We start from the raw sequence: 12,260 nt of genomic DNA on the forward strand, positions 1-12,260 counted from the left end.
AGCTAGTTTTAGTTCAGAAACCGACTGTTGAAGTCGGTACAGCCTCTGAGGTTGTGTGCGACATTAGGTGGTGAAATGTTTGGTACACAAATATATTGCAGTCTGTACCCGATGCCCGCACAATTGAATTTACCGAGGCCTTAAATACTGACACGGAAGAATGGATTCTGTGACGGCGGAAGCACAAACATTATCGTGAGTCCTCTTCCCAGGAGTGCCGTGTACGAACACCAGTTGTTGTGACTGAGTAATTCACTGCATTTCTGAACTCGGCTCTCACGCTCTGAGGAGGTATAGGGGGCACAGGATAGACGAGAAATCAATTAAGCTCAGAGCTTGATTGTTTTGGTTCTACAGGAACTGACATGTGTTTTCAGGAAAAATAATACGTAACGTGACCCAACTACAGGTGCATACTATGCTGAACCTTAACAGACACCGACTGACTGTGGTGCACGAAACAGCAGTAATTACTGGGGCTCGAATTACCGATGTTATTACGGTAATTAAAGCAGTGCACAAAAGAATAAAGTGGAACGGAAACTGAGATTATATAGTTTTGTGGGTGAGGTTAATAGATTCTTGTAGTTCGATAACTGCATTAACAGAAACGTAGTGGCTCGCGAGACATTTCACCCGTAGTTCCTGTCACAGTTTCACACTTCCAGAGAAGGAACACGCAGTTGCAAGTGGGTTAGGTTACCATTTTTGTGCTGCACACTCCTTTTACTGAGCTTACGTGTTATACTGGCTAATGGAATGTTTTGTGGGTGCCAGATTTTGAGTGATCTGTCTATTTTATAGAGGCCTTGTTGAAAGCAGAACTGCCCGCATCTGCTAAGCGACTGCAGACGGTGGCGGTGGCGGTGACAGTTAGGGGTGCGGAGACTGCTCAGAGGCAGAGCTGCACGTCGCCAGAGGCTGCGGCGAGAGCGGAGCCGCGGCAGCGGCAGCTCGGTGCCGCCGCACCTGTCGTGAACGCAGTCTCTGCACGGGACGTGACTGCAGCTGTGGGTGAGGTGGCTGCACTGCACTGGGTCTTTCGCTTCCTCTGATTTGAAAACACTGCGAGATACGATAACATTTCGGAATAGAGAACAGAGTTAACAAATGATTGATGCTGATAAGTGCTTCAGAAATGGAAGATAAACATAACAGGATTAACAAACAGTAGTTTCAATTACGTCACCGAATACCACATTACAATTATGATACTGATAGACGCTGTTTCAGAGGACCTAAACATATTTTAAGGAGTCGGGAGGTTAATATATACTCTCTTCTGTACAGTCATTCAAATTGGGGTGGTACAAACAGTATTGAATCAACAGGTTAGCCTTTATTGGGGTTATGTTGTCACTTTCCTTTTACATCTGGAACCAGAAGGTATCAATAACTTTCTGTACGACTGGTGGTGGGTTATACAGATGAAACCACCTCCGAGCATCGTACGGTCGCAGTGACATTTCTGTATGTTCAGATACTTCTCTCGACCCTTGCTACCCTTGCCTATGAGGTTATTATTTACAACTGGTTAAACAGGAGACTATACAGGTAGGAGCATGGAACAGCTTGCTCACTAGGTAAAACACTGGAAACAGTCATCCTGTGTGGCATTCGTAGTGACCCGAATGAACAGGCTCGAGCCGCAGTACGTGAACAGCCACTGAACCACCTCTAGCCTCGACTACACATCGTTCGGAATACGTGATTCGTCTGATTGTAGGTAGATGTGATGCATCACGTTGATTGCGAAGAGGCAATATTGCGACTTGTCAGATTGTACCAAATGCCTGCATTCGACCACCGCCCAGTTTGTGTGTCATTCGGACCACCGACAGCTTTACGTGGTGCAGTGAGGGTCGTCCTTTTCTGAGGTAGCTGACCCTCGATGTCTGTCTCCGTGACATTCTCTCTGAAACGATTTGATGCTGCCCGGCATTTGCCGATAGCAGCAGTTCCTGTCTGGTTTGAAACAATTGTCATCGACGAGGTGCGACACTCGTCTCCCTTCCGATCCTGTTTGTCATTTCACAACCGCCAATCTTACTCTGTGTTATGAGGTTGCGAGTGGTACACCTATCTAGGTTTGACACTCCGCAATATTAAACCCTAGGCCCGGTATTTACTACTTTAGGTGAAGCACGTTTTTTGCTGCTGATATACTGCCTTCAGTTGCTCAACTTTATTTTTGATGACTGCGATTTCATTTCAAAATCTTTATTTAAGATTTTGACCTTATCATCTGCTTCAATTTACCATGTAGCCGTAAGTGTTTGAACAGTTGTCAACTTATTGAGAAATTTGTAATAATTAATAATACTTTCATGTTAATCTCTTACGAGAAACTTTGGTTTTAAATATACTCTCAGATGATGAACTGAGGCAAATGTAACAAATAAAAATCTCGATATAGTGTTCGTAACTGTTGCTATAGCTCCTGAACACATTGGGCTTAAATGTAAAAATAAAATACTGTGAGTGTGTAATCTGGTAATAACCGGAGAAAATGCTTCCACAGTTACAGGCCTGCTGACAATGTGTTAACAACTCTTCCAAAAAAGTTGCAAGTTTTCTCACCAATTTTATGTGCCTGTATGAACTCGTATACACTGTAGCAGATTAATGTAAATAAGGGAAAACTGCATCAGCCGAGAGGTAGATTCGGCACTGTAGTGCACAACTGGGCTCAGCCACACCGGAGGTGGAACGGCCCGTCCTTCCTCGACCCGGTGAGTTGTGAGAGGGTCCTACACTTCCACGTCGACTCTTCTGAGGATCTAAGAAATAATAAGAACAGATGCCGAGATCCACTGGGGCTGTATTCGCTGACCCTTACATTTTATCCTCAGTACCATTACACCACAGGTTAATCGCCTCTGGCTGTCTATTAATGTAGCATTCAGAGTTAGTTTCTCACATTAATTCTCTCTGTCAGCTTGTGGCACTTCCCTAAAGATTTTCATTTGCCGCGGGATATACGGAAGTTAATAAATTATCCAGGTTTTAATACTGGAGTGACAATTTGCATTTTGCTTTGCTTTAATCTGTAAGTATTACATACATAACATGTATTTTTATTACCTTTTTGATCCAGATTCGTACCAAAATCCTCCGGTGCAGTAGTGCTAAAATTTTTTCACTTGGCGTTAGTATTTCTTCAGCCCCTTTTTCTCGTGTCAGGCGTGTCAACTCCCAAACACCTTACTGCAGTTTGAATGAGGAACTGGAAAGTAGCAAATGGAGTACAGGTAATGGCAGCAGTTAAGGCGATTTCAGATACTGTAGTTGAGGTGCCAAGTGGTTGACAGGTACACAGATTAGATGGAAAATATTGCTAAGAATTCTGACTGTGTCCTCCTTAGGAATGAAAATGCACACACACGAAACTTGTAGTCGGGTCGCAGTTCCTGTTTTTTCAGCTCTGAGAATGGACTGTCCAAAGGCCCTGCAACATTTTCAGTGTCTCATCCATGCCTTGTAGACCACTCGGATCCTCGACTGTAGGGCGAGTGGTTACCGTTACCGTACGTGATGTTGATGTGCCGGAATGTGTACTTGTTCATCGTGAGGGGTGAAGGTAAGGAGTTGTTCCAGGTCTCACACACATTTGGTTTGCTCACCCTGTGACCTCCCTCTTCCTCACGCAGCACACAGTACGAGCGGTGCGCGGAAGGTCCGGCCGACAGTGCGCCGGGTTGTGACTGCGCCGGCCTCGGTTGTCGCCGTGGCGACAAAGAGGTCTGCGGGCGAAGAGGACGGCAGAGGCCCGGCAAAGAGGGCCGCCGTATGCATCAGCGAGGAGGCTGTGTCGAAGAGGAGCCTGGCCAGCACCGTGGGCGTGACCGACAGGTGGGTGCCAGCAGAATTCACAACTGCAGAAAAGTTCTGCTATTATGTGAACGAAATGCCCGGTACTGGCAGAAGAAACGGCGGTGTAGAATGTTAGTTATAATTATTACTGATCTTTGCAGCAAAATAAAACTTTTATCCGTTGTGGATGTGAACACTGTGACTATAACATGAAAAGGTTTTCAGAAATTACAACAACCGGTCGCCTTTTTAATTAGACGTGTTTCAGTAAATTAGGACTGGATTCAATCTGTGGCAAGATAGAAAATGAGAGCAAATAAGCACGACACGTGGCACAGTTTCACTAAATATTTACGGTATAAGTTCTACTTGTAGATGTTACTTGAAGTTATTAGATTCTGCAGATACATATTTGTTACGTGTAGCACTTTGGAAAACTTTATTTACATTTACAGATTGTTTTCACTCTCTACTATTAACAGACACTTTGGAAAACATTATTTACATTTACAGATTGTTTTCACTCTCTACCATTAACAGACTTTGCCGCAGACACCGACTTTCGCATTTTATAAATCGTAAACAAACGGAAGACTGTTACTGAACTAAAGGCTCAAAGAGTTCATGTTGAACTAAAGATGTTGTTGATTAACACTCACAGTGAAGAATATTATATCTTAGTTACAGGGAATATATATGCAAAATTAACTTAAATTAGCATAATTGTGTCTTTCTCGCAGGAAATATAAATGCCAAATTAATGTAAATTAGTAAAAACAGCTGCAGATTAACCACTAACTTGTCGGTCTCAGATGTTGTATGCCCAGTTCAACCAATATATCGAGGAAGAAAATGGCTCGAGAATGAAATTTTCACTCTACAGCAGAGTGTGCGCTGATACGAAACTTCCTGGCAGATTAAAACTGTGTGCCGGACCGAGACTTGAACTCGGGACCTTTGCCTTTCGCGGTCAAGTGCTCTGCTGACTGAGCTACCCGAGCACGACTCACACCACGTCCTCACAGCTTTAATTCCGATAGTCGTGCTTGGGTAGCTCAGTTGGTAGAGCACTTGCCCGTGAAAGGCAAAGGTCCAGAGTTCGAGTCTCAGTCCGGCACACAGTTTTAATCTGCCAGTAAGTTTTAATTTGCCAGTAAGTTTTAATTTGCCAGTAAGTTTTAATTTGCCAGTAAGTTTTAATTTGCCAGTAAGTTTTAATTTGCCAGTAAGTTTTAATTTGCCAGTAAGTTTTAATCTGCCAGTAAGTTTTAATCTGCCGGGGCGTTTTAAATCTGCCGGGGCGTTTTAAATCTGCCGGGGCGTTTTAAGTCTGCCGGGGCGTTATAAGTCTGCCGGGGCGTTATAAGTCTGCCGGGGCGTTTTAAGTCTGCCGGGGCGTTTTAAGTCTGCCGGGGCGTTTTAAGTCTGCCGGGGCGTTTTAAGTCTGCCGGGGCGTTTTAAGTCTGCCGGGGCGTTTTAAGTCTGCCGGGGCGTTTTAAGTCTGCCGGGGCGTTTTAAGTCTGCCGGGGCGTTTTAAGTCTGCCGGGGCGTTTTAAGTCTGCCGGGGCGTTTTAAGTCTGCCGGGGCGTTTTAAGTCTGCCGGGGCGTTTTAAGTCTGCCGGGGCGTTTTAAGTCTGCCGGGGCGTTTTAAGTCTGCCGGGGCGTTTTAAGTCTGCCGGGGCGTTTTAAGTCTGCCGGGGCGTTTCAAGTCTGCCGGGGCGTTTCAAGTCTGCCGGGGCGTTTCAAGTCTGCCGGGGCGTTTCAAGTCTGCCGGGGCGTTTCAAGTCTGCCGGGGCGTTTCAAGTCTGCCGGGGCGTTTTAAGTCTGCCGGGGCGTTTTAAGTCTGCCGGGGCGTTTTAAGTCTGCCGGGGCGTTTTAAATCTGCCGGGGCGTTTTAAATCTGCCGGGGCGTTTGAAGAAAATGGCTGTTAAAAATTATCTCTTAATTGTAATAGAAATACAATTTGGACATCTAGTTTCATGTTGTTGTTGTTGTTGTTGTTGTTGTGGTCTTCAGTCCTGAGACTGGTTTGATGCAGCTCTCCATGCTACTCTATCCTGTGCAAGCTTCTTCATCTCCCAGTACCTACTGCAACCTACATCCTTCTGAATCTGCTTAGTGTATTCATCTCTTGGTCTCCCCCTATGATTTTTACCCTCCACACTGCCCTCCAATACTAAATTGGTGATCCCTTGATGCCTCAGAACATGTCCTACCAACCGATCCCTTCTTCTGGTCAAGTTGTGCCACAAACTTCTCTTCTCCCCAATCCTATTCAATACTTCCTCATTAGTTATGTGATCTACCCATCTAATCTTCAGCATTCTTCTGTAGCACCACATTTCAAAAGCTTCTATTCTCTTCTTGTCCAAACTATTTACCGTCCATGTTTCACTTCCATACATGGCTACACTCCATACAAATACTTTCAGAAATAACTTCCTAACACTTAAATCTATACTCGATGTTAACAAATTTCTCTTCTTCAGAAACGCTTTCCTTGCCATTGCCAGTCTACATTTTATATCCTCTCTACTTCGTCCATCATCAGTTATTTTGCTCCCCAAATAGCAAAACTCCTTTACTACTTCGTGTCTCATTTCCTAATCTAATACCCTCAGCATCACCCAACTTAACTCGACTACATTCCATTATCCTCGTCTTGCTTTTGTTGATGTTCATCTTATATCCTCCTTCAAGACACCATCCATTCCGTTCAACTGCTCTTCCAAGTCCTTTGCTGTCTCTGACAGAATTACAATGTCATTGGCGAACCTCAAAGTTTTTATTTCTTCTCCATGGATTTTAATACCTACTCCGAATTTTTCTTTTGTTTCCTTTACTGCTTGCTCAATATAGAGATTGAATAACATCGGGGAGAGGCTACAACCCTGTCTTACTCCCTTCCCAACCACTGCTTCCCTTTCATGTCCCTCAACTCTTATAACTGCCACCTGGTTTCTGTACAAATTGTAAATAGCCTTTCGCTCCCTGTATTTTACCCCTGCCACCTTTAGAATTTGAAAGAGAGTATTCCAGTCAACATTGTCAAAAGCTTTCTCTAAGTCTACAAATGCTAGAAACGTAGGTTTGCCTTTCCTTAATCTTTCTTCAAAGATAAGTCGTAAGGTCAGCATTGCCTCACGTGTTCCAGTATTTCTACGGAATCCAAACTGATCTTCCCCGAGGTCGGCTTCTACTAGTTTTTCCATTCGTCTGTAAAGAATTCGTGTTAGTACTTTGCAGCTGTGGCTTATTAAACTGATAGTTCGGTAATTTTCACATCTTTCAACACCTACTTTCTTTGGGATTGGAATTATTATATTCTTCTTGAAGTCTGAGGGTATTTCGCCTGTTTCATACATCTTGCTCACCAGATGGTAGAGTTTTGTCAGGACTGGCTCTCCCAAGGCCGTCAGTAGTTCCAATGGAATGTTGTCTACTCCAGGGGCCTTGTTTCGACTCAGGTCCTTCAGTGCTCTGTCAAACTCTTCACGCAGTATCGTATCTCCCATTTCATCTTCATCTACATCCTCTTCCATTTCCATAATATTGTCCTCAAGTGCATCGCCCTTGTATAGACCCTCTATATATTCCTTCCACCTTTCTGCTTTCCCTTCTTTGCTTAGAACTGGGTTTCCATCTGAGCTCTTGATGTTCATACATGTGGTTCTCTTATCTCCAAAGGTCTCTTTAATTTTCCTGTAGGCAGTATCTATCTTACCCCTAGTGAGATAAGCCACTACATCCTTACATTTGTCCTCTAGCCATCCCTGCTTAGCCATTTTGCACTTCCTGTCGATCTCATTTTTGAGACGTTTGTATTCCTTTTTGCCTGCTTCATTTACTGCATTTTTATATTTTCTCCTTTCATCAATTAAATTCAATATTTCTTCTGTTACCCAAGGATTTCTACCAACCCTCTTCTTTTTACCTACTTGATCGTCTGCTGCCTTCACTACTTCATCCCTCAGAGCTACCCATTCTTCTTCTACTGTATTTCTTTCCCCCATTCCTATCAATTGTTCCCTTATGCTCTCCCTGAAACTCTGTACAACCTCGGGTTCTTTCAGTTTATCCAGGTCCCATCTCCTTAAATTCCCACCTTTTTGCAGTTTCTTCAGTTTTAATCTACAGGTCATAACCAATAGATTGTGGTCAGAGTCCACATCTGCCCCTGGAAATGTCTTACAATTTAAAACCTGGTTCCTAAATCTCTGTCTTACCATTATATAATCTATCTGATACCTTTTAGTATCTCCAGGGTTCTTCCATGTATACAACCTTCTATCATGATTCTTAAACCAGGTGTTAGCTATGATTAAGTTGTGCTCTGTGCAAAATTCTATCAGGCGGCTTCCTCTTTCATTTCTTAGCCCCAATCCATATTCACCTACTACGTTTCCTTCTCTCCATTTTCCTACACTCGAATTCCAGTCACCCATGACTATTAAATTTTCGTCTCCCTTCACTATCTGAATAATTTCTTTTATTTCATCATACATTTCTTCAATTTCTTCGTCATCTGCAGAGCTAGTTGGCATATAAACTTGTACTACTGTAGTAGGTGTGGGCTTCGTATCTATCTTGGCCACAATAATGCGTTCACTATGCTGTTTGTAGTAGCTTACCCGCATTCCTATTTTCCTATTCATTATTAAACCTACTCCTGCATTACCCCTATTGGACTTTGTGTTTATAACCCTGTAGTCACCTGACCAGAAGTCTTGTTCCTCCTGCCACCGAACTTCACTAATTCCCACTATATCTAACTTTAACCTATCCATTTCCCTTTTTAAATTTTCTAACTTACCTGCCCGATTAAGGGATCTGACATTCCACGCTCCGATCCGTAGAACGCCAGTTTTCTTTCTCCTGATAACGACATCCTCTTGAGTAATCCCCGCCCGGAGATCCGAATGGGGGACTATTTTACCTCCGGAATATTTTACCCAAGAGGACGCCATCATCATTTAATCATACAGTAAAGCTGCATGCCCTCGGGAAAAATTACAGCCGTAGTTTCCCCTTGCTTTCAGCCGTTCGCAGTACCAGCACAGCAGTTTCATTCACCTTTTAAAAAGGCACATATTAATTTGCAGCTCAATTTTTACTAATTTAAGTTAGTTTGGCATTTATATTTCCTGCAAGAACGATACAGTTTCACTAGTTTAAGTTAATTTGGCATATATATTCCTTTTAAGTAAGATATAACCTTCAATAATGTGAGTTTTGACCAACAATGTCTTTGGTTCAACATGTAATCTTTGAGCGTGTCGTCAATGTCTTTGGTTCAACATGTAATCTTTGAGCGTGTCGTTTAATCACAGTCTTTGATTTGTTTACAAATTGTAAAACATGTGTTTGGCAAAATCTGTTAATTGTAGTGTGTGAAAGCATTTTGAAAGTGGGAATAATGTTTCAAAAAGTGTCACACATTACAAATATATATTTGCAGAATCTATTAACTGTAAGTAACACCTTTAAGTAGAACTTATATTGTAAATATTGCATAAAACTGTACCACATGTTGCGCTTATTTGCTGTTTTCTATCTTGCCACAGGTACACAACAAGCCTCACAAAGCTACAACAAAAAGCACTGAATGTACGTATGTACCGTCTGATGATGAGCTGCTAGGCAGCTCGAAACCACTCATGGTTTATTGAAATACATCTATTTAGAAGGTGACTGGTTGTGGTAATTTCTGAAAACCTTTACGTATGTCACATAGGACAGCTTGTATATTTTTCAAATAAATTTCAACATTTGAGCTTCAGAATTTCTCCATGTATTAACCATCTTCATTCACCTCTGACATGGCTGACGACTGACATTTTACTAATTATGTACAGCACTGCTAATTGCTGGCCCTGTCACCTGCCAACGTGTATGAGAGTGTGCTGAAAGGTAAAGCCTCCGAACTTTTTATCTGAAAACTTGTAAAGCTTTTTAAATAAACCAAATTTTGTTAACACTCTGCATCTTCATTCTTTATGTACCTACATATTTATCTCTCAAAGTAGTCACCCTCTCGGCTGACACATTTCTCTCAAAAAAAGGCAAGTTTGTTGATACCGTCACTGTAGAATGTTTGTCGACCAAGCCACGAGCTCACCACTGCTTGCACCACTTCACCACTATCAAAGTGAAGTCCTCGAAGGTGTTATGTGAGGTTTGGAAATGCAGTCATCCACTCTGAACTGTCACTCGCGTAGAGATTAGCTCCCCCCTTTCCTTCATTATGAGCACGAACGACCTGACATCGCATCTTTCTGATATCAATACGATCGTCGCAGTACACGGCTTCCATTCTCCTATGCATTTCATTTGGAGTCATGTTTTCTGTTGTAATAACTCGATTATAGTGTGCCATTTCACACACACACACACACACACACACACACACACACACACACACACACACACACACACACACACGTGTTAGATACCACCTTGCTACACACTACGGTTTGAAGCCCCGGCAGAGGGTCACCACTTGCATCGGCGACATGATAAAATCGATCGAGTAATGTGTAGCATGTGTAATACCATGATCAATATTGGTATGGGAATAAAAAATTCGGAGATACTACTTTTCGGCGTGCCCGTATAGTTAAATGACAGTGGGTGATTCTTAAAATATTGTAATCATAATTTATCACAGTTTACATTGAAGTAAAGTTCGTGTGAAAAAATTTAAATGTGACAATGTGCTTAACAGATATCAACAATACATTTTAAATAAATTATTTTGTTAAATACAAAAGTTTAATGTACCAAATTTTGTACAGTTATTATTAACATTTAATACTAAGATGTATCAATGTCATTGAAATAGATGAAACCTGTTTTGTTCTCTACAACTTCAGTGCTTTTAACATTACAGTTTTATTGTTCTATGCAAATAACTGATCTTATAATTATATTTTTCCCTGAGACATTTAAGTCTCTTCTTTATCTACGGTAATAATTGAAGCAGAAGAAATGAATTAGAACTTGTGCTGCAGCCGGTATTCGAACCTGGGTCTTCTTGCTTCCTAGGCCAAAATGCCAAACATTACATCACCATAGCACTATGCTTAACATTCGTGCATTAACTACCAACACAAACTTCATTTCATATCTTCTGCTTATTTTCCCTTACATTGTCACTACTGTCAGGGACAATAAATAAATTCCTTCTACTTCAGTCATCATCATAGGCAAATAACTGACTTTAAACTTGTCCAATAAGTAAATATCATACTGAAAGTTTATATTCTGAACACTTGACTAAGTCATTTTATATTATCTTTACCAGTTTTGACAAAAGTACCCAAAAAAGTAATTGGCTTCAATTAAAATTACTTTTACTTTTCAGTCAGGTGGATTAATGACCTAACTTTAGGAAAAGCGAGGCTGCTCACCGTGTATCTTAGAATGGGCATTGTGACAACCATCACTGGTAGAGGAACATAGGGAGGATCATCATGCATGAAAAACACACCAAACACAAGAGTTAATAGAATGATATGTATTTTGAAGAAAAAAGAAAAGAGGATGACACAAGAATGAATACAAATGTTACCAACATATTCAGTGTTCATTTACAGTTTCAGATTACCGTGCCTTCAGAAAACAGCTACATTTCAAAGTTTTTATCTCTGGGCCTGTTCCTCTCAGTTGGAAGAATTTCTTTGCATACATTCAAGAGGTGCTTCACAGGAGTGATAGAGGGTATTCCTGCATTTAGTTTTAAAAACAATCATTTTACTGAACTATGCTGAATGAGAAGTTTCACTTCAGTTGAACTACTGGAGATGTATGAAGCTGAAGCTGCCTCATCAAACTCTCCAGAATATGTTGCTGAAGAAACAGCGTTAAAAAACTGCTCTATCACTTCCTTGAAAAGTTTCTTCATTTTTCAGAGATGATGTTTCACCATACACCATTTCTTCCTTTAATAAACAAATAGCTTCTTCCTTCTCATGTCCTTCCAACCAGGAAAATTTTAGTGCTAGTATCAAACCTGCTGCTGTGCTTAGGTTATTATCTAGTATGGTGGGGTCAAGTCTTTTTTGTTGACCTTCTGTTAAGGTGCTTGCCATACCATATTAGATTAGATTAGATTAGATTAATACTAGTTCCATGGATCATGAATACGATATTTCGTAACGATGTGGAACGAGTCAAATTTTCCAATACATGACATAATTAGGTTAATTTAACAACATACTTAAGTTAATATAACAACTTAATTTTTTTGTATTTTTTTGTTTTTCTTTATTTTTTATTTTATTTTTTTAATTTTTTTCTTTTTTTTCTTAATTTATATCTAAAAATTCCTCTATGGAGTAGAAGGAGTTGTCATTCAGAAATTCTTTTAATTTCTTCTTAAATACTTGTTGGTTATCTGTCAGACTTTTGATACTATTTGGTAAGTGACCAAAGACTTTAGTGCCAG

General features: G+C 41.1%; 1 protein-coding gene across 3 annotated transcripts in view; it reads left to right on the plus strand.

The window, feature by feature from the left end:
• Window positions 1-12,260, plus strand: part of LOC126424791 (uncharacterized) — a 147,005-nt gene that overhangs the window by 34,929 nt on the left and 99,816 nt on the right. For 2 of the 3 annotated variants that reach the window (XM_050087563.1, XM_050087564.1), the window contains exons 7-8: window positions 805-1,014; window positions 3,651-3,852. In XM_050087563.1, the coding sequence (XP_049943520.1) occupies window positions 805-1,014; window positions 3,651-3,852 (412 nt within the window). The remainder of the gene's footprint in view (window positions 1-804; window positions 1,015-3,650; window positions 3,853-12,260) is intronic. The other variant, XM_050087565.1, reaches the window with a different exon arrangement.

The sequence above is a fragment of the Schistocerca serialis genome, chromosome 10 (genome assembly GCF_023864345.2).
Source record: "Schistocerca serialis cubense isolate TAMUIC-IGC-003099 chromosome 10, iqSchSeri2.2, whole genome shotgun sequence".
Taxonomy (NCBI): Eukaryota; Metazoa; Arthropoda; class Insecta; order Orthoptera; family Acrididae; genus Schistocerca; species Schistocerca serialis.